Source organism: Lampetra planeri, chromosome 41 (genome assembly GCF_965212315.1).
Source record: "Lampetra planeri chromosome 41, kcLamPlan1.2.h2, whole genome shotgun sequence".
NCBI classification, from domain to species: domain Eukaryota; kingdom Metazoa; phylum Chordata; class Hyperoartia; order Petromyzontiformes; family Petromyzontidae; genus Lampetra; species Lampetra planeri.
The window spans coordinates 10643128-10668552 of NC_136147.1; the positions used below are offsets into that span (position 1 = coordinate 10643128).

General features: G+C 46.7%; 2 protein-coding genes across 7 annotated transcripts in view; one reads left to right on the forward strand and one right to left on the reverse strand.

The window, feature by feature from the left end:
• Positions 1–116: 116 nt before the first annotated feature.
• TADA2A (transcriptional adaptor 2A) lies at positions 117–23220 on the forward strand. 5 transcript variants are annotated; one of them, XM_078613618.1, is made up of 16 exons: positions 117–220; positions 709–815; positions 1879–1938; positions 2876–2967; positions 5173–5336; positions 6814–6902; positions 7477–7549; positions 8236–8299; positions 8411–8454; positions 8859–8969; positions 9471–9542; positions 10446–10578; positions 10965–11008; positions 15890–15963; positions 17658–17838; positions 21468–23220. In XM_078613618.1, the coding sequence occupies exons 1-16, from the start codon at positions 202–204 to the stop codon at positions 21473–21475; spliced, it is 1335 nt and encodes a 444-aa protein (XP_078469744.1). In that variant the 5' UTR covers positions 117–201; the 3' UTR covers positions 21476–23220. The 5 variants fall into 5 exon arrangements, 4 of the variants coding, with proteins under 4 accessions (XP_078469744.1, XP_078469746.1, XP_078469745.1 ...); XM_078613620.1 differs by having other exon boundaries at positions 17658–17736; positions 21468–21600; XR_013588160.1 differs by lacking the exon at positions 15890–15963 and having other exon boundaries at positions 21468–21600.
• The window catches only part of LOC144732212 (annexin-B12-like), a 246943-nt gene continuing 243947 nt past the window's right edge, over positions 22430–25425 (reverse strand). For both annotated transcript variants that reach the window (XM_078613608.1, XM_078613607.1), the window contains exon 13: positions 22430–25389. In XM_078613608.1, coding sequence (XP_078469734.1) covers positions 25264–25389 — 126 coding nt within the window. In that variant the 3' untranslated portion in view covers positions 22430–25263. The remainder of the gene's footprint in view (positions 25390–25425) is intronic.

Consider the following 25425-nt stretch of genomic DNA (forward strand, 5'->3'; position numbering starts at 1 on the left):
TTGGTACTCTCAGTGTAGCTTTATTGGTACCCTTGCGATGTATAACTTTATTGGCACCTCGTTCGGTGTAACTTTATCGGTACCCTCGCACTGTGTAACTATCGATACTCCAGCTTTGTGTAACTTTATTGGTATCACTTTCTGTACTGTACAGTATATCTTTATTGTGCTGCCGGGCGCAGTGTCGCTCTGTGGGTCGCCATGGATCGGCTGAGCGCGGGTAACGCTACGTTTGTGTCTCTCCGCCTCTGCCTCTCTGCGCCCCCCGTCCAGCCTCGTGTAGCAGGAGCGGTTGTTTACGATTGGTAATCACCACGACGGCTCTCGTCGCCCGGTTGCTGGGTAGCGATCCCCCCCCCTACGGTGGGCGATGAGCTGGAGGGTTGCAGGCTGCTGTGTGCATCACTGCCCCCCCCCCACCCACCCTCCGTGTGTGTGTGCCCCCCACCCTCCGTGTGTGTGCGCCCCTCACCCTCCGTGTGTGTGCGCCCCTCACCCTCCGTGTGTGTGCGCCCCTCACCCTCCGTGTGTGTGCGCCCCCCACCCTCCGTGTGTGTGCGCCCCTCACCCTCCGTGTGTGTGTGTGCGCCCCTCACCCTCCGTGTGTGTGCGCCCCCCACCCTCCGTGTGTGTGCGCCCCTCACCCCCCGTGTGTGTGCGCCCCCCACCCTCCGTGTGTGTGTCACTTCTGTGCCCCCCACCCTCCAGTTGATCCGTTCGCGCGGCCCCCGTGCCCCGGCTGCTCCTCGTACCTCGTGGAGCCGTACATCAAGTGCAGTCAGTGCGGACCCCCTCCGCTGCTGCTTTGCCTGCAGGTACAAACACGGCACACCCCCCTCATTCCCCACAGCTAGCAGTAGTAGCAGAGTGTGTGGGGTGGGGGGTGCCTCGCCGCCGCCGTCGTCATCGCTGTAAATCCAAACAGATTTGTGAATAAAATAAATTATAATCCTACAAACACGAACGCAATAACGGTAACGTCAAACGCACTTCAGCCTACACCGTTCACACTCTTATGAGGGAGAGCACTTGTGAAGATGTGTGGGACCACTGGTTTGGCTGTTAAACCCATGCAACAACAAAAACAGCATATCATAAACTACTTTACAACGTTTTTTTTTTAAACAACGGTTTTATTAACAACTTCGTTTTACTCGCGTTCGAGAAGTCCGTCAATGGCGCCTGAAACACGCGGCGCCTGCGTTTTGTGCGAGCCGATTCCACAGTTTAGGGACCGCGGCGTTTTTGACCTACACAAATATATAAATAATAAGTCGTCCATACAAAATGTTAATTGCTTGAAAGTAGCGAATTAATTGATGCCGATTTTGATACAGGCATGCATTGTCACCGGATCTGAGTACGTGTGCAGAATGTGTAATTGATTTGAAAACGGGAAGTAGACTAAATTTTATTACAAGATTTGACCACGACAAACAGGAATCGAGTTTAGTAAAACCGCTGAACAAACGCTTATAAGACTTAAAGCTTTCGTGACTGTAGGAATTAATATTCTTTGGGTCTTTCGGTAAAGCCACGTAGATAGAAGAAAAAGAAAATATGATTTTTTTTCTACGTGGCTTTACCGAAAGACCCAAAGAATATACACTTATAAAGGTTTTAATCACATGAAAAGAAAATCCTAAAATAGTTTCAGAGAGCCACGCCAATCGCTGCCTAGCAGATTTCATGCAGATTTTTTGTACTCAGACGTCGGGTTGAAAATGCACGAATATAAACATTGACAAACCAAGTTTGCCGCTCACAGACTTGGTAAAGTGCACTTTGACATTGGAGTGACTGAATAGGTAGCCTCTGTGCGTGGATTGTGTGTTTACACCGCTTGTACTCAACGCGCGTGTGGGACATGTGCGGCAGTGTTTTGCACAGGGCCTGGAGTTAAGGAGCCATCGCAGTGAGCACAGCTATGAGATCGTGGTGAGTGCTGGAAGTCGTCACCTTTGCCCAGTCTTCACCTTTGCCCAGAGCGCGCTGGTGCATCAAGCGCACGGCAGCCTTGCAGAGAGCGCCCATGCACATCAAAGGCACCCCCCCCGTGTAGCCTGTGTTGGGGCAAGTGCTTTTAGCGAGCACTTATGAAGGTCGGCACGGCACACGATGGGGGTGGGTGGCCAGCACCAAGCCCGGCCGCCTTTGTCTCTCCAGTGGCGATGTTTACACACTGCACCAGGTGCTCATTTTGTAGCCGAGTCGACCTAGGGGAGGCCCAGGACCAGTTCAGATAATCGTCACTGGTGTTGGTGGCCCTGAGCGGGAATTGAGCCCGGGTGGTCAGGTTCATAGCGCAGCGCGCTAACCGCTACACAACCGTTTCTCACACACGCACACACTATGTGGGGATCTTTGAGAAGGGCTCGGCGACACATCCCCAGTCCATTGAGATGCATTTTCACAATTCACGGGGCGATTCAAGATTCAGTAATTCAGTTCTGCGCAAGGAATGTCAATTTACGTTTATTAGCCGACTTACGTGGAGCCGTGAAATGCACAATTAATCGAAACATTTTGATTATTACCCCCGTGATTCTGTGCATATATTGTACGGTTAAGAGTTAATATTTATCAAGCAATGCCTCGTGACACCCATAAACTTTAAGATGAAAGCGGCGACCGGAAATGTTAATAGCCCACTAAGCTGTGCGAACAGCAGCTCAACAATCAACAGAAACCGCATCTGTTTGATTTTGACTGTCATTCGTCATTAGTTGGGACGTTTGCTGCATTGTCTCCACCAACACGACAGGCATTAGGCCCGCAAGGTAACACTGGTGTGTGCTATTGCAGTCCAGTCGTTTCACTCAGAGCAGTGGGCGCACCTGAGCACCACCTCGCCCCTCTTGTGTCCCCTCTGCAGACGACAGATTTCCCGGTGCTCGACATCGGCTGGACGGCACAGGAAGAGATGACGCTGCTGGAAGCTGTTCTGGACTGTGGGTTGGGAAATTGGTGAGATTCCTTATCCTTCGCAGTGTCCATCACGCGTTCTCAAAGAGCGTGAATAAAAAAAAGCACCACGCTGCACTGACTGTCTTCCCTTGATCCCTGCACCGATAATACTGCACCTACAGATCCGCCTATAGCACTACACCTACGGCACTAAACCTGTCGTTCTAATTTTTTATTTGCGTGTTTCGTTGTCTAGGGTGTAATTGAATAATGACAGTAACCCATTCAAACCAGATCTGTTTGATATAATCGCATGCAACGCAATGGTTGAACACAGTGGCAAACCACACACGCGGAAACAAGACATTAATGCAAGAAAGTCTTTTCTTTAATGCAAGAAAGTATTTTCTTTATTTAAAGCCAGAATATCTGTCATTAATATGCAACCGGTGTTTGGTAAAACTTATAACACTGTTACGAAGGTTTTGAATTTGAATGAAAAAGCGCATAAAGTAGGCAATGCTCTGTATATATAAAAGCAATGAACATAAAACAATCCAATATCAAAAGTAGTACATATTTAAAAATCAGCGGAGAGCGAGAGCTCCGGGCTGCCGGTTCTGGGGTTGGACTCATCTCGTCTCGTGGTCGGTGTCGTCATCGTCGTCGTCCTCGTCGCTGCCGCCTTCGCCCGATCATTGCGTGGCCGGACAGTCGTTGGCTGTTCCGGTCGACGCCATCGGTGCAACGCAGACAGGGTCATGTCTGGGACAGGGCGTGCGGCAACGGGGTCATGTGTGAGAGAGAGGGCCCGAGTGGTGGCGTGAGCTTGGCAACAACAACGAATAAAGAGGGCAGAGCGGTGCCTCCTGCAACCACCTCATCTCCGGCTGACTGTGTGTGCGTCGCACGCCACCCGCATGCACAGACGAGACTACAAGTGTATGCCAATTTATTTTATTTCTTATCCGATCTTTCCCATGAAAAAGAGCTGCCTCTTTCCAATTGCTATAAGTCCTCGTTTAACGCGATAGAGGCGTTTCTGAAAAGTACCGCATTAAGCGACAAACAATTTCCCCATAAATCATGTATCGATAAAGTTTGGCGCGATACGATATACTACGCACACACAGTAAGATGGCGGGAGTAAAATAACTGAGGGTACGCCGCCACATTACCTTATCATTCTGTGTACTGTATCATACCGCTCACCCCCTCAGCACAAGAAAGTAGTTTGTCGTCGACCGCACAGAAACTGCTTTATAACGAGGGCATTCCACGTTATAATGGGCACGTTCCGCATTATAACGGGCACATTCCGCGTTGTGCGAAAAGTGTTCCCTAATCAAAGAACTACGTTTTACTGATAATGCGTTTTGTGAACATGCGTTAAGCGAGGGCTTATCATAATGAAAGCTCTCAATGCTGTTTTGTGTTGTGACTCTTAGGTCAGTTTGACTCCGGTTTGTGGTCTCAAGTTCACCGAATTAAAACACTTACAGGAAAAGCTCTGTTATCTGGCACTTTACCATCCGGAATTCTCTATTAACCGGAAGTTGTTATATACGGCAATATAAATCTTCCTTTACGTATCCGGATAAAATCCGATAGCCATTTGGCATCTTGCCATGTGCTTCTAATATATCTGTTTACAGAAGCTTCAGGATGTCGCTGAGTGGTGTCACTAGCGGCAGTGTTAATTGTAAACATCTGCCATTGTGATGCGTTAACTTTGTATACTGTACTCTAAACTGCCGCACTGCTTCCCTACAATCAACTTAGAATGCTCTATCACTGACTGCTGAGTACCTTTGTAAAAGAGTATATTATTTCTTAATAATATAAAATGTAGGTTTAATTTATTTCTCAAAAGTTTTATGAACTTGGAAAATTTTTAGTGAGGCATAAGTCTCACTCTCAAATAATATTTGAGAGTGAGACTTATGGCTCGCCAAATTTGATTAACCGGCACCCTCCATTCCCCATGGATGTCGGATAACAGCTTTTCCTGTATATATAAACTTTATGCAACCAGAGCAACTACTGCATTATTATACTCATCTAATTTGTTCAATGGTATAACCACGACACACTCATATCACCACACACATCGCCTATTGCACACCACTTATAGCACCACACAGCACTGCACCTAGAGCACTACACCTGTAGCACCACATCTATAGCACCGCACCTGCACTCAACCTACAACACTGCACCTAGCAGTTGTGTGCTTTCACACTCCCGTGTTGTGCTGTGGCCTAGGCAAGATGTGGCCAATCAGATGCGGAGGAAGAGCAAGGAGGAGTGCGAGTGGCACTACATGGAGCGCTATATCAACAACCCCCATTTTGCGTCTCCCGCAGCCGGCACGGGGCCTAGCGACAGGGCGGAGGCCACCGCCGTTGCTGCCCCCATTGCTTTTCAGGGTATGCAACACCACAAGGGGTTGGCCCAGCGCTATGCAGCTTCCGCCGTCTCCTTGAAGAGCGAAACGGCTTTAAAATCTCTCCGAACAGATGCATCATTGATCTGTGTGTGAGGGGCATCTCGGCTATTGTGCAATAATCTTAACACGTGGGGTTGGTCATTCGGGTCAGCCTGGAGGTCATCTCTTGACCACTGTCTCGATGCGTATTTCTTCCTGTTGACAGAGGGAACTGCTCCAAAAGAGTCTATAATAGTGATTGACACAGTCGTTCTCTTGCGGGACACGGCGTGAAGCTGAATGGGAACCCTGCTTCAGGCTTCCGACGCCATGACACGTTCGCCTGATGTCGCCACGTATCTGTGATTTTCATTGGTAGTGGAGGGCAGGCGTTTGCAAGGAGCGATTTGCCTTCCCCGCTCATTTTTATGAAATGTCACGGTTTGGGGTACTGATTTAAATCAAGGATCAATTTTGTCTTTCAGTAATTTTTGAAAAATTATAAATGAGGATTTATTTATCCAGACAATGGTAGCGCATGCCTTTAATCCACCACTGTGAAGACAAGGATTGGCAGAACACACTAATGTCAAGGTGCCATACCGTGGCTTGCCAGAAGGCAGTACAGCTAAAATGTGGACTCCACCTCTTCCGTTTGTATGGTATAGAGCAGTGGTTCTCAACCGGGGGTACACGGACCCCTGGGGGTACGTGAGATGATTTATAAATATGTGAAATTATATCATACATGAGTCATTGGTGAATAATCATGGATGGAATTGCCAATATAAAATAACTACAATAAAATGTTTACCCATATGGTAACCTAGATCTACATTAAAGACTTTTCTAAACTCATTGACCATAAACAATTTGGTTTCCAAGAGTAACCGCGGAGCGCGGACCAATTTTACGTCATGCATGCAGAGTGCCCTTGGAATTTTTTCTTATTCGCTTGCAGTTACGAGCTAGCTAGGATACCTCACAATGTGTAAATGGTTAAAACATTGATGTTTATTATTCATGCATTTATTTTTTTGAACCATGTTGAGTCAGGAAGGGGGGTACAGTAGCCAAAAAAAGGTCAGAACCACTGGTATAGTGTATCTCCCTCAGACTTGTGGGTTTTTCCTGGTTTCTTACCACGTGTAGAAACACTTAATTGGCCCATAGCACCTGAATACAGAAGACCGCAGAACCTCGGCAATTGTTAGCGCCGACTCTCCGCAGCAATTGTTAGCGCCGACTCTCCGCGTCCCTGCTGCCTTTCCCGCAGTGTCTGTCGTTCTTCCCGCAGTGTCTGTTGTTCCTCCTCGTGCCTCTGAGTCATTATCTCCTTGCGAGAGTGAGTGAATGCTGTGTGCGTTACCAGTTGAAAGTATTATCTAATGGAGTTTGTGACATCTTCAACAGCAAATGATTGACGAAAGTCTTCATGGTTTAATGAAGGAGATGCGCGTGCGTGTGTGTGCGTGAAGCTTGCGAAGATCCTCCGAGGCCGGGACTTGACTCGGCAGTGGCAAGGGAGATGGCCGGGTACATGCCGGCCCGATCTGACTTCTGCCAGGCAAGATGGTGACCTCATGGCGCAGACACATGGGGGGCACGCCGCCGGCCTTGGCATCCCGTTGAGATGGTCCGCCAACGCTCACTTGCGCAGCATCTGCGACTTTTACACCTAGGGGACATTCCATGTGACCCGGCAGTGTGCGCCGTGTAATTGCACACGTGTTTATTTATTTTCTGCGTGGTTGGGCGCGATAGTCATTGTGTAAGTGCGTACTGTATAGTAATACGCCTAATGTATGTATGTATGTTGGACCTTTTTCGCACCATACGTAGCCAACTGTGATAATCGGAGGTGCAGGGGAAGGACAACAAATGTGTTCATGTGTTTGTCTACACGTGTCATGACGTGTTTGCAATGTGTGTGTCATCTGATGCCCTGGATACCTGTGCGTACGAGACGTTGCGTCTCAAGGGATTATCCGAGGTGAAATATTTGAAAAACTAAGATCAGGCCATGGGTCATCACACTTGGCTCAGGGCGGATAGCATCTGTAATATCATAGAAGTACACCTTGTTTAAGTTAAGTAATATACGTTTATCATGATTTGATGTGTGGTTGGTTTTATTTCAGGAGTTTGATAACTATGCTGAATGGGACTTGAGGGACATAGATTTTGTGGAAGATGACTCTGATGTCTTGCGTGGTGAGTAAGGTGGCTCTGATGTGTCACGTGGTGAGTAAGGTGGCTCTGATGTGTAGTGCGGAACCAATGCAGGTTCTTTGACATGTCACAATGTGCTCGTTTGTTTCGTACATTCAAACATGTCGTCACACTTGTAGCACGCACTGCACTCGCCGACGCTGCAGAGAGCCCTTGCAGGGAATGCATGGAAGCTTTGGGGAGTGCAGGCCACTCCTGCATTCGGAACGATTCTACTCTACAGGCAATGGAGCAGACGTGAGGCGAGTTGAGGTTTTCAATTAAAACATAGGACCAGAATAGGTAGGCATGCTCCAAGAGAATGGACCACAATGAATGGGTTCTTGTTAGTACTTTGTTTGCCAAAGCATTTGCAAGAAACTAAATGAGTATTTCTCTTGCCAACAGGAATGTTGTTTCTGCAGCGCCAATTATTTGTATCTAATGCAGAGAAATGTGCTTATTGTAACAATCGCCTAGGGTTCCAACCCATTTTGGCCCAGGCTGCATTGCTCATGGGTGTAATTTAGAGCCTCCATGGTAAAGCATATATCCTTGATTACCAATAATCAGGTACGTGCAGTGTGATTTTGCAAAATACACATCGAGATTGGTCATCACAAGAGTTGGAGCTGTGGGGGGTACTGAGCCCCCCCTTAGTGGACACTGCATGATCTTCTCTCTCGCAGCCCTGAAGATGGCCGTGGTGGAGATCTATCACTCTCGCCTCAAGGAGCGGCAAAGGCGTAAAAAGCACGTAGCATACTCTATACGAACTGCTCTACATGAACTGCTCTACACGGACTGCTGTATTCATACATGTGTTTCTTTGTATAAAAGTAAAAGGGATCATTTGTTTTTCAGAATTGTTCGTGACTATGGACTCATTAACCTTCGCAAATTCCAAGGTACGCTTTTTTGCCAAAGGGAATTTTTTTTTTTAATAGAGGGAGTTGGTGATTGTGGGAATCTTGGTCGGGAGTTCCTATCTGGGGGAGGTGGCACATTCCTTCTCTATGCTCTACATTCTTCCACGCTTTTTCGTACAGAGAGAGAAGCCATTCGCGTGGAAGGTTCCGCTCCACGTCGCGTGGAATACGTGGGCAGTTTTACTGTCGTTGTCACTCTTCTAATTACTTTATTCGATAGCTGAACTACTTCAATAATGTGTTCAAGGAAATTACTTCCTTATTGTGCATGTTAAAACATAGCGCGGTTTATAACTGATTATGAGTTTGATTAAGAGTGAACATGTGCAACGAGCGTTGTTTACAAACGGCTGCTTGGTTCTGTGCTTGGGCTGCGTCTGCAGTCCTGGAGCGACAAAACAGCAAAGAGGTGCGGGATTTAAGCGAGGCCATTCGTCCCTTTGCTAAGACGATGAAGCCCTTGGAGATGGACAAGCTGATCGAGAGCTATGCACGTGAGTTTTAGTATTACACCGGAACCAGAAATACCATTGGAAATGATTGATGGTCGCTCTCATTGAGACGCACCCACACAGTTGCTAGAGGCAGCAGGGAAAGGAAGGAAACCACAGGTGAATATTTGTCATGATTAAATTGAAGCAAGTGAAACTATGCAGGGACAGCTACTCGTGAAGAACAGCAGAAGATGCCCTTGAAAGAGCAAGAAATTAAGAGACTGGCCCAAGATGGAACCAGTTATCGGAATAAACGTGTGGAGAACGTGGGGCATGCTGATGATAAAAGCACACCAGAAAACTGAACACAAATGCGTGAACATTAATTTAATCTGCCAAGTTTGTGTGAAAAAGTATCTCTTCCAGAATGAGGGTATGCATGCACATCACAGACTAAGTTTGCTACATGGTGCATGCTTACGAGTGTAAGAGGTGGATTGCAGAGCCGAGTGTTGATGTGTGGAGCGTCGGGTGATGCTGCTTTCCTTGTCTCGTTTGCAGTAGAGTGTGAATTGCGCAAGGACGTCCAACGGCTACAGGATTACCGTGTCTGTGGAGTCACCACCTTCAGAGGTACGCACCGCATTTTCCAGTGCCAGCTGTCCTTCCCTCAATGCGTCACATGCACACGATATTGTAGGCCCAGTGAAACTCTTTAATCTCAACAGGCTGACGAGTGCGGAGCTTGACCTTGGTAATGAAATGCATTTGTTCAGTCTTTGTCGCAGCCCGTGAAGCAATAGCAGCAAAACGCATCGGCTGCTGAGCACCGTGCTTGTTGTGAAAGGCCTTGGTGTAATCAGACTCGACTGGGTCATGGAGACCATGGAGAGAGGTTTTTCAGAAAGGTGGGAGAAGATGCCCCTTTCAGGGCCTTTGCAAGCGAAGGAAGGGTTTAGATGGGATGGAGTCTGTAGCAATGTTTGGGTCCAGTGCTGGTTTCTTTATTACAATGGAGGCATTCAAGAAGCTGATAATGTAGGGAACAGCATATAACAGCCAATGAGTGATTGGTGGGCAGAAGATCCCTGATGGATTAAGACTGCTTATGGTGGGGATACGGTGTTGAGAGGAGGTGGTGGAATGATAAGTAGACAAGGCCACTGGAGAGGGAAAGTTGGATGCCAATGCTCAATCCTGAGTGTCTCAACCATTGTTAAGTAGGAAATGAGTTGATCACACTTGGCAGCTAACAGGGTAGTGGAGGAAGTTATGGTGGCCTTAACTCGTCACCCCATATTGTTTCACCCATTACAAAATACAGTCTGAAACAATGTCAAGAGTCACTGTAGTTATCACACCAGCATTGAGACATCACAGGCAATGGTGCTCTTCAACCAGTATCCCACGTTGGCAGATTGTAACAGATCATCACCAATGTTATGGCACTAGTTTGATCTGCACAAGAAAGTCTCTTTGTCGATGCCAATCGCATTGCGCCCTCTCTCTGGTTGATGTCTATTGTTCGATGCATAGGAGCGCGCGTGTATGAGCGGCTGCTCGTGCGCCGTGAGGAGGAGAAGCTGCGGCGCACTGTACTACAGGATGTGATGCAATACGTGCAGGACCCCAATGCCTGCCAACAGTGGCTGCAGCGGCAAGCAGCTCTGTGAGACGCGTGCGCACATACCTACATTGTGCAATACACACACGTTACACACCATGTGTACGTTGCTTGCATTAACATGGTACGGGTTCACAATGCAAAGGACCTTTGAGTTTTTTGTTGTTGGTGATGGTTGAGCGAGACCTTCATCCAATGGCGGATTGATCATGGCTCGTGATGATTATACTTTTTTTGTTATGCAGAGGAAGATGGATGTAAGATTGGAGTTGATATACAGCTGTGTTTACCAAAACATGTGTATTGGCTGCAAAGTGAAACTGCTTGCATAATTGATGTTCCAATTCAACCTCGTGTTTCCTGGGGCTTTACTCACCCTTTGTTATAATGCTCTTGCTGTGTTTTGCTTTCCGTCGTTTTTTCGTGTTTAGGGATGCTGGCCGTAACCCAGGTGGACCAATCATCCCCTCTCTTGGTAAAGTTATCATGCTGGCATTCGCAACCACTGTGAAGCACACGTACACAGCAACCACTGTGTGTGCGCTTCACGACATGAGTCTGTTGCAACATGTAGAGCATAGTTGTGTGTATGAATATACAGGCAGACCTTACTCGGCGCGAACCTGTAGAACACCGATTCGTTATTGTGCTCTTTGTCCTGGTGAAAATCTTACGAAACAAAATTCAGAAATACAATTTTCTTTTTACAAAGTGCTTACTAGTGAACACGCAGTAGCGGCTGGCTGAGAAAACGTACCCGCCCCCAATGAGAGTGACGAATGCTCTCGGCCAACCAGACCCCCACACCCTGCGATTCGATTATTGATAATTATCACCGTTTGTGGTCACGATTACATTTAAACAAAAAATCGATTTGTTTAGCTACTCATGAGACCAGGAACTCACGAGACCAGGATAGAGTCTCTTCTACACCTGAAAGAAACCTCATCACATCTATTTAGACTGAGGGCATCACTAAGATCACAGAGGTCCTGGAGCTTTTCTCCTAGTGACCCAGACTGGGAGCGCAGCAGCTCCGACAGCCTCATCTCCGACCTCTGCCATATAGGAATACAGTAGAATGCACTTGTCAGGACAGTACATAATACTGATGTTATTAAGAATATATATGAAATCAAGTTTACCCTCATTATTAGAACTTATGGATACCCCAATCAAGCTCTCAAATAATGCTGACACGAATGAAATTACACTTTTGGGAACAGATCCCCATATGCACAATGGTCTAATCACCCCTTTTAGCGCTGATTATATTCGCTCTCATCTTGAGCACCAAACGAGATCTCCCTTTATATGTATACTAGCGGGAAGTAACCGGCATTGCCCGGGAGAAAAAGGAGACACACACACATCGAACCACACACACAAACACATCGACTTGCACACACACATATGGACTTACACACACAGACATTCACTTTAGATACACACACATGGAGTTACACTCACAAATTGACGTACACACATACAGCGACTCACACACATACGTAGACTCTCACACACATTGACCTAAGCACACATATGCACTTACACACACAAATCGACTAAGACACACACACATGGACTTACACACACACATAGAGCCACGCACACACATGGACTTACACACACATATGGACTAACACACACACATGGACTCACACACACAGACATGGACTTTAGATACACACACATGGAGTTACACACACATATCGACTCACACACACACATTGACTTACACGCACATATGGACTTACACACACATATGGACTAACACACATATGGACTCACACACACATACACATCGACGTACACACACACATCGACGTACACACACACATCGACTGACACATAGACACACACACACACACAGTGACTTACACACTCACATGGAGCCATGCACACACATCAACTAACACACACACATCAACTAACACACACACATCGACTAACACACAGCAACTGACACACACGGACTGACACGCACACTTGGACTTACACACACACACACATCTGGTGTCGCCCGGGCAAAAAAGACAGACACACATCGACTTACACACACACATGGACCTTAACGCACACACATGGACTCACACACACACATCGACTTACACAGCAATCCCCGATGATGCCACAGCTAGAGCTGGATAGAACTGGCCACATGGTAAATTGACCATTTGGTTGCAGACCACATAAAAAAGGGCAGGGTCTTGATGGGGGTGAGGTAGCTCAGCACTGATTAATGTGTCAATGTGACTTGCATGAATTGTTTCCCTCATCCATAGCAAAATGTGAGCATGAGGAAGACGACGTTTTTGCCACCCAATGGTTGTGCAAGTTACTGCTTGTCTATCCAAAGACGCCGCCTTCGTTGGTCGTAATAAGCATCATGAGGTCATAAACTTTGAGTTTTAAGACCCTCGCTAAGATGTCATGTCTGTCTGGTGGCTTTTGGTTTGGATAAAGGTAAACCTGGATCTCCTTTCATTTGGGATTGCAAGTGAAGGTGATGAAGAGATGGGGCATGGCATATTGGCTGATGTACGTCATGGCATCCTGAATCTTCTCATGCATGTATCTTGGTGGAGCTGTGAAGGATGAAGGCAAAACAACGAATCTGCCCACATTGTGAGCGTTTGCATCTCCTTCGGCATTGATGGTGTCCCAGAGATGAGCATACTGTTCACACACAGGCGGTTTTGATTCAGTTGAATGTAAAGAAGGCGCTCACTCTCAATGTTTACATACTCATCGACAACATACAGGTGAAAGAGGTTGGCGCACCATAATATGCGGTTTCCTCCTCTGTCCATGATCACGAAGGAATATAAGTTTTTTTAGAGGAGACAGTTTTGTGAGGATGTCTTTGTCCTGAAGCTTTGTAAATGGAAGAATGTTGACGTGGTACCCATCTTGGCCTTGCGACAGGAAAATGGGTTATTGTAGGGCATCGTATGCTCTGTTAGTGTCAGGAAATCGTGCGACGGTGTTTTCTTGGTATGGAAGAACAATGTCTCTCTCACAATGTCCCTCACCCACCATAAGAAAGCAAGGTCAACAATATTTGGGGAATTGAACCTCCCCGCGTGCTCCTCGCTTTGGTGGAAAGTAAAGGTGCGGTATGGCAACATATAAATGGGTGATGTTCCGACGAATGTAGCGATAGACGAAATGCAAAGGGCTGTATCGAAGAAGGTCCAACGTATTTAGCAGTATAACATATTAATCAGCATCGCAGGAAAAAGTGTGACGTAAGCAATCGAAACAATAGAAATGCATTGAAGAAATAAGTTGAAATAAGCCTACATTAAAGAGCAGCAGTATGCACAGGTAAGTTGAGAAGCAGTCTACAGTCTAGATTATAAACTGTTAGTACGCCGACTCAATGACATGAGCATTGCTACAGTCAACATAAAAAGCTGGCAATACGGTCAGCAGCTGAAAAGGATACAGTCAACACGAAAAGCTGGCAGTACACTGAGTGAGGTAAAGAAGCAGGCAACAGATTATAGACTGGCATACACTCATAATAGCCAAAAACAAAATTAGCAGTGTAGGTAATAGAGTGCCAGTGCACTGACGTTTATTAATAAGCAGGCAGCAGGTCACAGCACAGACTGGCAGTACACTGTCTCAGCGTCATAAAAACACCAGTAAAAACAAAGTTTTTCACTATAAATCCTTTATATGCGTGGTGGCTAGAGTCCTCTCGTCCTCTGGCTTGAGATGGCTGCCACCTATGTGTCAGATGATTGCATTGCACCATTAAGCAATTGGTAATTAAATATATTTTTGTCCTGAAAAGTGTAACATTTTGGAAAAAAAATATCACGAACATTAATTGTTACGCACAACGAGTCTGTGTGGAAAATGTCAGCTCGATTGGATCACGGGAAGTGGGTTAAAACACGACCGAAAGATTTGCACGGTCGTAAGCAAGCAAGCACGCAAGCACGCGAACTTAATATAAAGGATTTAAAAAGGAAATATTTAGCAACCTAATAATGAAAATTTAGTTTTGTGCACACAAACATTATTATTGTAATATCTGCAAACTTATTTGTTTCCTCATAGTAAACAATGAACCTGAGTTCTTATCTCCACACAAAGATTATTAATGTAATATTTGTCAACTTTTTTGTTTCATAATAGTAACAATGGACCTGAGTTCTTAGCGAAAGATTCAATAAAATTGTACTTTACATTGCCGTGGTGAGGCCTACTCCCATGCACAGCCAGCGGCCTCGCCTAGATTGCCCAGCCGGAGCAGGTGACACATTGCCTGGCTGGGGTCTTGGCCGCTACCCCCCACCATCCCCCATCCCGAGCTACAATAATACTATCTAAGCGTTAGAATATTAGTGTCTACCGACCCTATAGTAGTAAGTGCACACATTGGGGTGGGGGGGGAGAGAAGAGGACATGACACTGATGAATTTACCTCAGCGTTGCATGTATTTTTGTTCCATTTTGAACGTGAATAAGAAATCCCCCCCCCCTCCAACGATAACGCACGTGCGTTGCCAGGGGCAACCCCCGTGCAGCTTGGGCGGGGAAATAAATAAATAAAGAGAAATCGCACAAAAACGCTATTTTTACTACTTTACAGTTTACGGATGGGAAAACGGCATAGCGCCTGCCCACCTCGGGGCTTAGGGCGTGCTACCTGGTAAGTTTTTTTTGACAAATAACCCCACGGTTCGAGAGCCAAATCCCTCGCACGTGCGCGGACGGACGGACGGACAGAATTTGTTTTACTCTTATAAGTTAGAAGATACTGTATACATATGCCCTGCTCTATACATGTGTGCCATCTTTCCGATTGGCTGAAACAAGGTCACAACTCTTTTTTCAGCCAATCACATCGCAGCGGTGCACCTCACGTTGGTAGTAGTTGTGCCAGGTAATGACAACCTAGTGGCGGCGCTAGCTCAGTGATCTGTGAGGGTCTAAATCGCACGACAGTGAGGGGAGGGGATGGGACGAGACATCGCCGAGTGATTAAAGAAAACGCGAGACAGCCATTGGAGGCATCATCCAGAGGGCAGAGGACGAGGGGAAGACCGGGGACCAGGAGGTGGGGGAAGTTCGCCAGAAGGACCTGTGTGGAATGTGCAACAGTTGTGGAATCTGGGAAAAGGAAGGAGGTGATGGCGACTGTGGTGGCATCAGGCATTGAGCATGAAGACCATTTTTACTATGGATTGAAAACTGGTGTGATTGTTAGAAGTAAGGTGCGACTTGCCTGGTCCTCTTACATGATGCAGGTCTCCTCAAGGCACAATTCTTTCTGACATGCAGAGTTAAGAGGCTCTGCCGCTGTACTAACAAGACCATGCTGCTGTGTGTGGTGTAGGCCGAAGAAATGCACCGCCTTTGGATCTCACCGGACTGCCTGGCACTGAGAGGCTTAATGAGCAGGAGAAGGAGGTATAATCGATTTGTTTTATTTTCACCCTTCACTAGCAGGACGTGTAACCACTGGTGTCTGCATGAGAATGTATCGATTGTCACTGCCACGAGTCACGTGGCAAAGTGTCCATCGAGGCCACCAGGAGCAGATCCCACAGCTGTTGCATAGCCGACAGGCAAGCAGCGGGGTCTCACTGCCTCTCATTCGTGTCTCCCCCTTGGTCTCCGACCTCTCTCTCCATGTCAGGGCTTTCTCAGTTGCCTGGCTCCCTGCACGCTCTGCACAAGCCCGAGCCATTGCACCCTCCTCTTCGTCCGTCTCTTTTTGCTGAATAGAACCACAGTGGAGATCTCCACAGCCTGTAAAGAACACGATCGTCCCCCCCCCCACACTGTGTTCCCCAGCTCACGAGTAGCAGCAGGAGTAGCAGCAGGGGCAGCAGCAGCAGCCGAATCACCGCATACTTCCTGGCGGCGTTCCATGCATACATTCAATCATTCACCCCTTAGAGCCTGCATCTGCTCTTCCTCATCCAGTCCGCTCAGCAACTTCATTCTCACTGAGCGAATCCTCTAGCGCCACCACACTTCTCTTTCATCTCCAACCTCATGGAATTATATTAAAATAGCCTTTGTAAAGTTTAACTGGAACTGTTGCAATATAATTTGGGCTTGTGTAGCATCTGAGCATGGAACATGTGCATCATGAATGTGAAGTAAAGTGTGTTAGATGTCACTTGAGAAATAGGGACAGTCACTTAAGAGATGGGGTTAATCATTTGAGAGATGGGGTTAGGCAGTTACTTGAGATATGGTATTAGCAACTTGAGAGGTAAGGTTAGTCACCTGAGTGGTGGGGATAGTCACCTGAGAGATGGGTGCAGCGGTCCTCGGCAGAGGAGGTCTTGATTCTGGAGATAAACGGGTAGGGAATCGGCAGCACGGGCTACTGGAGGAGGCAGCTCCAGTCAATGCTTAGGAGCTGGAAATATTTGTTCAAATTGAAGTGAAAACCCAAATGTAATTTGACATTGTTGTGAAGTCATTGGTGTCTGGCGCTGAGACTATCAGCTCACGACACCAGAGATTGCGACCACTTCTGAATTTCACGGTTTCCATGGATTCTGCTTTACATCGTTTGTTTCTTTGCTTTTGCGTTACATTCATGTGCTCTGCTGTTTTATCCTGGGTCGTAGCCAAGTTATAACATAACTCCGGACACTGCCACCCGGTAACATGGGTTTTAATTACTGATGACTGGGGGTGCTTCCACAGCGGTGTAATGGTTAGCGCACCAGACTTGCGATCCAGAGGTCACCGTTTCCATCTCCCGGCACGGCAGTTGAAACAGTGGGGCCAGGTTTCTGTAATCCTCCCCGCCTCTGTCCACCCAGCGGCATAAATGGGTACACCAGTCAAACGGCAGGTTGTGTGTGGTGGGGTGAAGTGTGGGTACTCCCACTTCTTGCAAGACATCTGGCCAGCCTTGAAAAGTAGGCCAAATACCTTAATGTAATGACCGCAGGATGGGGAATTGTCTGTGCCTCGAGAACTGTTGGTGATGTATCTGTGCGTTGGTGAATTTTGTTTTGAGGGGAATTTCGGTGAGCGTCTCTAGCAGCAGCAGGACCACACGGCGGAGCCCCTTTGCCGCACGTGCGAGCGTCGCGCTCAGCTCCCGCGTTACCGTGTGCCCTGTGCATGCCCCACAGCTGTGCCAGGCTGTGCGCCTCGTCCCAGAGGCGTACTTGGAATATCGTGGAGCTCTGGCAGCCGAAAGCCGCAAGCTGGGTGGGTTGCGTCTTGCCCAAGCCCGGGCTCTCATAAAGATTGATGTCAACAAAACTCGGAAGCTGTACGACTTCCTTCTGCGAGAGGGTTACATATCCAAAGGTTAAGTAATGGTGTGCCCATCAGCCTGTTGCATGAACCATTTCTTCTGTTTACACGTCACTGATTTCTCTTTTAGAAATACAGACATGTAGGTGCTGTGAACATCCACACGCATAATCTGCACAATATGGAAGCTGAGTGGATATATGCCTTACAAGTACTTGATGCTGAGATGCGTTTGTTTACTGAGCCCCTTGTTGCTGAGAGATGCTTCTGTTGTTGCATCTTGCTGGCAGCGCAGTAGCAGCTGCCGGGCGCTGGTGGCGCACGCCTGTAATCCAATTATATGGAGGCAACGGTGGCGGCGGCGGCGAGTGAATCACACATGTTGTGAAAGTCCCTGCCCATAGGTGCCAACGTGCAATTATAAGTACAGTGGTATCTCGGTATACGTCGTTAATTCGTTCCAGAAGGTAGGACTTATACCGAAAATTACGTATAAAATATAAGAAATTATATTTTATATGGCATATTATACATTAATGGGGTTGTATGAAATAATTTAGACACTACTTATTACTAAAATGCATACATTAATTAAAATAAATACATAAATAAATTAAATGTAACATCACTTTACCTTGCTAAGAGGAGTTGATAGCCTACGAGGATGGTGGTGAGGAAGGGGGGGAGGAGATGTTATTTTTTGGAAGGAGAGTCCCCTTCCATTAAAACTTCAGGAAACTGAAATTCAGGGGTTTTTTCTCTTTCTTTTTTCTTTCTTTTTTCTTGACTTGGACCTGTATTCTTGGTTTTTTCGGTAAAGTCACGTAGAAGGGAAATAATCAAAATAAAACATAATGAAATAGAATTCTCACGACGTTTCGGCCACAATCCAAGCAGCCATCAGGTGAAGAAACAGCTGTCGGAAAGACAGCGTCCTAATGAACACTGCTAAGCTTGGCAGCGTATTTTAAGCTGGGTGGGAGGAGGAGAGCGCCTTTACAAATGAGTTTACATATCAACAGAGGAATTTAGAATATTGATGACAAATGCAGATATGGGGTTAGTCACTCCTTGTGGAATGTGTAGGTCGGTGGGGGGTCTCAAAGTCATATGCTAGTGTATTATGGAGAATTAGCAGTAATAAAGGGAGGGAAATTTTTAATAATAAAGAACTGCAACAGCCCAAACCACCGCGTATCAAGCTAGTGCATTATGTGGAAAACAAAAAAGGAGTTTCTAAAGAACTACAAATACCCTACTACCATACAATAAACCGATGTGAAAAAACTAAATATAAACTACATCAATATAATCAATATACTCAATATACTCTCCAATAAGCTGAGCTATTAACATTAAGTAACTGGGTATACACTACACTAGTAGTTCTTTAGAAACTCCCTTTTTGTTTTCCACAATGCACTAGCTTGATACGCGGTGGTTTGGGCTGCTTGCGTTGTGGCCGAAACGTCGTGAGAATTTTATTTTATTATGTTGTATTATTTTATTATTTCCCTTCTACGTGACTTTACCGAAAGAACCGAGAATATGAATCCCTGCAGTCACGAAAGCTTTAAATCGAGACTTGGACCTGGTTGAGGCTCACCAGGTTTGAGTTTTACTAAAAACCTGTCCATTCAAGTTTGTTTTTGCCTTCTAAGAATGTTCCTGAAGTGTGACAATGTCTGGTCATGCCACACAATATTGTTACGGCTTGTTAGACCCATAACAGTATTGTGTACGTGGGTACTGTACGCGGTGACTCATCCCGACCCATACAAGTTCTAGCAAGCGCGTCGTATCCCAAGCAAGACGTCGTATCCCAAGACATGTTTTTATCGTCAAAACACGACGTATACCAAATTTTACGTATTCCAAAGCGGTCGTATACCGAGGTATGACTATGTTGAACTTCTTTTGCACTGTACGAAGCCAACCGTGCTAATTGGAGGTGCGGCGGAAGGACAAGAAACTAAACACAAAGCAGTTTTAAAGAAATTAGTTTTCAATCTAGAATTTAAAGTGCATAGCTCCAGTGGCTTCCTAATAAACTGGCTTGCCAGGAGAATGCAGTAAAAATGTGGACTTCACCTGTTGTCTTTTCGGGATTGAGTGTTTCCCCCTTGCATAGGTGTTTTTTTCCGAGTGCTCTGGTTTCCTCCTACATATAACCACTAATTAATTGGCCGATACCTTAATATATAGTGGTCCGCAGAGCTTGGGGAATTGTGGCTGTTTTCCCACTTGTCTCGGTGGTTCCTCTAACCTTTAAGTTATTCTGAGTGATCGGATATTGTGCGGCCTGTTCGTAGTTCGAATTATTAAGCGCCTCGAAAATACATGTTTCTCGGTTTCAATGTAAAATGGGCGAAATAATCAAATTCAAGAATGCTCCCAAAACTAAGATGAGTGTGAGCTCCTGTTGTCGTTTAGGTGCTTGGGAAGAATAGAATCCGATAGGTTTTCGGTTCTCACCACTTCACCTTCGGTGGCCACGTGGGTGGATGATGATCCCGATGAGTAAAGTCTTTTTTTGTTGTAGGTGTCGGTCTTGTCTTGCACCCTTTGAGTTGGCCTCATTTGCGCAATGCTGCATGCATTTCCTTGTGTAATTTCACATTCTGCTCACTTTCTCAAGGTTGGCACGGCTCCCATTCAGTGATGGTCCAAAAGAATGGGGCTCTTCGTATTAGTGCGGCAGTAGCTGTTTAATGTTCGAGGTGGTGAGGTGAGATGTTGATTTAGGTGATGTAGTCTCTCCTAAGTGTAACACGAATCGGGCCGAGTAAAGTGATGAGGCGGGGGGATTGACAGTGCCATGTGTTCACAGAGACTGGTTGAATCAGTTGTAGGCTTTCGCGACCAATATCATCCATAAGAGGTTTTTTGGGTTATATCGTGTAAATTTACGTGATCTAACCCCAAAAACCTCTTATGGTTGAATCAGCTTGGATATGGCTACATGCCGGTACACCACCTGGGCAGGGAGTGTTTTGTCTGAAGGCGTGGGCGGGACGGGTAGTCTATTGTGAGGACATATGCAGTGGCCCGACGAGGCAGCTTTGACATTACTACAAAATTATTCAACTTTTTATTTTACCAGGTAAGGCCCACTTAGCTATACAGCTCTTTTTCAGAAGTGACCTGGCCACAAATGGTAGCTCAACTAAGTGGCTTATGTGGAAATTTCTAGCAGCTAAATACTCCAAATGCATGTTTCTAAATGTGGAGGGGAAAACCGGAGGACCCAGAAAAAAATCCACACCACCATGGGGATAACATGCAAACTCCAAATATACAGGTGTCGGGGTCGAGATCAAACCCATCACCTGTATACCTGTCGAGGTAGTTAGCATCTCACCACTGTGCTGCCCAACCTGGACCTTGAGTGCATGCACAAGTCTCATCAGTAAAGAGCCACCTATCTCTCGCAGGTGTCAGTGGTACAGCTCTCACTGGGAACAGCATGGCCTGCATGGAATGTGACCATCACATCCCACAAGCTTATTAAAGACAAGATTGGTCTTCCTCGTAAATATTACTGTTATCTGTAAATGTCTCAGCAGGCCAGAACAAAATGTAAAAAAAAAGCCCAGTCGAACAATTTAATGGACTTCGAAATAAAACGTTGTGGAAATGTTGATACCCCCATCATCTCCCCGTACCGAATTGTGCGTATGCAGTCGTGTGACCCTGCAGGGCCAATCACGCGAGCTGGCCCTGCGCATTTTGTTTTGGCTCCGTGTGGGCATCGTGGAGGACGCGAGACACGGGAGGACGCGAGAAAGACACCAAGGATGTGAGGGAGACTCCAAGGACGAGAGACACACACCGATGATGTGAGGAAGACACCAAGGACGTCAGCCTATTGCTGTGGTTTGTTTATATTCACGTGGATAAATTGTGGAGACGTGTTGCTTTCTCCAGGATATTCCTGGTGTTGATTTAGACCTGTTCAGCATTGTCAGTAGCTTAAGCTTTCCACCCTTTCATTTAGTAAATTACAAAACTGGTACAGATGTGAACTCAACCTCATGTGCAGCTCGAGCGAAAGTCATTTGTGTTAGTCTCCATGAACATGCATTGGGCCTCTCGGTTCGGTTCACCTGGCTGCAGCAAGTCCAAGCTATTTTTTATTTTATCAGCTTCGGCTCAACTAAGCTATATAGCTCTTTTTCAGAAGCGACCTGGCTACAAATGATAGCTGAACGAAGTGGCTTGTGGAAATTTATAGCAGCCAAATACTCTAAACGCATGTTTCTAAATGTGGAGGGAAAAATCGTAGAATCTGGAGAAAAATTCACGCAGCCACGGGGAAAGCATGCAAACTCCAAATATACAGGTGTTGGGGTGTCAGGATCTTTCCCACAACCTCCTGTATAACAGGCGAGGTAGTTAACATTTCACCATGTATACCTGCGTTTGGATTGAACACACCTAGGACGTATGCTCTGCTTGCGCATTTATACACAAAACTATCAAACCCGTCTCTTCCATGTTGATGGAAAGTGGGGCAACTAAATTTCAGAATGTAATCTTACATCTGCATCCATGCCGAGTCATGGACAAGAGACATAGCACTTGTGGTCCTGTTACTGTAAATTACTGTGATGCGAAATGATCATTGGAACCCCGATGCAGGGAATGCCTCTTCAAATGTGCAGTTTATTGTGATGAGAAAAAGCGTAATGTGCCACCTGTAAAGTGTGAACTTTATACACGCACATTCACTGGAGGACTCGTTTTACAAGTAAAACAGCAATGACTTCACCATTAGCATTTATCTTGCACTTTCTTCAAAGGCGTACATATCTTTCAATGCACATGTTTATAAGGTGATCCGTATTTCCTTTCACCTTAGAAACATTTGCCCACTTGCATCGCATTGGCACTTACCAATCTGGAACTACTATTGCAATTCTCTGTTACTTGGGGTTCTGGTCTTGGGACTATAGCTGGTCCAGAACACGGCCTCCAGGATGCTCATGCGAGCCTTATCCCTTGAACATTCCTCCTATAAACAAAAGCTATTCAAATTACATTTTAGGTCCAATTTAAAGTATTGCTGCTAACATACAAGGCTTTAAAGTGCCTCGCAGCACTCTATATTCAACAGCTGATACACCCCTACACACGATCATGATTTCTTGGATACGCCAATTTACATGTGCTCCATCTGCCAAGAACTGGACTGCACCTGGAGTGACTGAACCTTTGCATGTGCTACGCCAAGACTCTGGACCACCCTGTTACTCATGGTTAGACATGAGCTCACTCGCACTGTTGAGGTCTTCTCTAAAGACTCGACCTGTTTCACCTGGCCTACACTTCCCATGTATGACCAGTGGACTCTGGATCTTGTATTTATATTTCTTAACTTCTTGGATTAATTGTGCCTAATAAATGTGTAGTGACATCAGGGATGTCACTGTATGATGCCGGCCCGAGAGGGCCGTGGCGTGCGTTGCACTGTCATCGCATACACCCCGTAGGTGGGTGTAGTACCAGCCCTAGCGGGGCTTGGGGAGCGCTGGGTGGAGTGCGGGCTCCCACAAGGGAGAGTGGGAGTGTCAGCCCAGGGGCAAGGTTGCCCCAGGCCATGGCTCTCTGGTTGACCCTGTAGACACGTGATCTGGAGTGTCCACAGAGAGGGCCCCAGGTGCGGGGGGGGGGGTTAGGGGGTGATCACGTCTCCGGGGAGAGCTCTCGAGAGGGAGCTAGAACACTCGAAGGTGGGCGGGGCCAAGGGCAGAGCGGCCCCGACCCAGAGGGTTATAAAAGGTGGGTCCCTAGGAGGGACTGGGGTTCTTCATTCTACAAGCTGGAAGCTCTACGAGGCATCAACACGTGGTCGCAAACCCGAGTGAGGGCTGCCCTTCGGTAGCTGTAACTCCTACGTATAGAGTAGTTAGCTGGGTGGTCCACCACCCGAGGCTGTATCTACCCTTTTGTGTTAACGGGTTGATGTTACAATAAAAGTGTTGCCTCTAAAGAACGTCTGCGAGTCAGTTGGACTCACTACAAATGTATAGTCCTCCACCAGTGAGCAGTTGAGATTTGAAGCACAGGTAATTATTAACTGTTGAACACCAATAATGCCACATGTGCAGTGACATGGAATGGGTCACTATGGAGCATAGCGCTGGTTGCTGGCAGAGAAGGAGTTCTGCGGTTGCAGCAGCCCTGTCAGCAGGTCACGTGATAAGCAGAGGGATGTAGGGCAAAGGTGATAGAGGGGGCACGTGAGGTAAGCCCGGGAACACACTCGTAGGTTCTAGAAGGGGGGTGTGGCCTGGGGCGGAGCAAGGCCACGGGAAGAGGATAAAAGGGGACCCCGAGCAAAGGCTCGGGGCTGTTGCTTGGAGTGGAATCCCGACGGGCTGCTGGAGTCTTCATCACCGTCTTCACCTTCTTGGCGTCAGTCTGGCAGTCTGATAGCTCTCCTGACTGAAAGTGTAGCTACCCTTTGTATCCTGTGAAGGCTATAATAAATAGAGTGCCTCCTACTCAGAGTGTCTCCATGTACAAAAGCAGCAGTACTTGGGAGACAATGTCAGGCAAGATGCCAAAATGAATGTGCTAACAAAAGTAACATCTGACTAAAATGAGGGATCTTTCATTTTAAGTATCAAGACTTTTTTTATATGTGGGGACCGGTGGTGCAGTGATTGGTGCATTGAGCTATGAACCCATGACCAACATCGGTGATGAATATCTTAACCGGTTCTGGTTTTCCCCGAGGTTAAGCTTTAAACGAGTGCCCGGTGTGGGTGGGTAACCATCAGCACTGGGAAGACCAAGGTGACCAGGCAATGTTTTGGGGCCACTACCCCTCTGGAGTATCATGCCTATCTTCATTGGTGCTTCCTGACAGCACTTGCCAACAGTGAATGCTATTCAGGGATATTTGTCTTTTTTGTTAAAGTGCGCATGTCTATGTACTTTACGTATACTTGTGCCACTGTTCGTGTCTCGTTTGCTCAGCTTGCACCATCCTCTGCAATAGTGTACGTAATAGCATTGCGCCCAGTTGCACAGCGCTTCATTTTGGCCAATTGCTTATGATCAGTAGGGAGCCACTGTTGCAATCCAGTCACTACCCTATTGATTGTGCTGAAATTGCATTGTGTGTTGAACCATTTTATTTCCTAAAAATGGACAACTTGTGAATTTAAAAGACACCCCATCCCATTACATGAAACAGAAATCCGAAGTTCACATGCGACGAGAGCGTGGGGGACACCCAAAGCTGTTATCAGGGGCACTTGGTGCATGTGTGGTTGGCAACACTGGCATTGGGTAAGATACAAAAACAAGAGTTTAACACAACCGTGCCAATATAAATCTAACCTGGGCAAGCAAAGAAGCAGAGAGGGCTTAGATAAAGACATCCACATAGGAGAGGGCTTGGTGGCTACTGTTGCATGCTGAAACTACTACGCCGCCACCACCCTACAGCGTGGGACACTAGGGCACGGCTCAGTTCTGCCCGACGATCGCCTGCAGCATGCGCTTGTAGTCTCCGCTGGTGTCACCCTCCATCATCTTGTACAGGGTCTTGTTGTACTTCTCCAGGAAGGCATGCTTCACGTTCACCAGGTCGATCTGAAACGGCAGTGAATGAGCAACGTGATGCGGCGA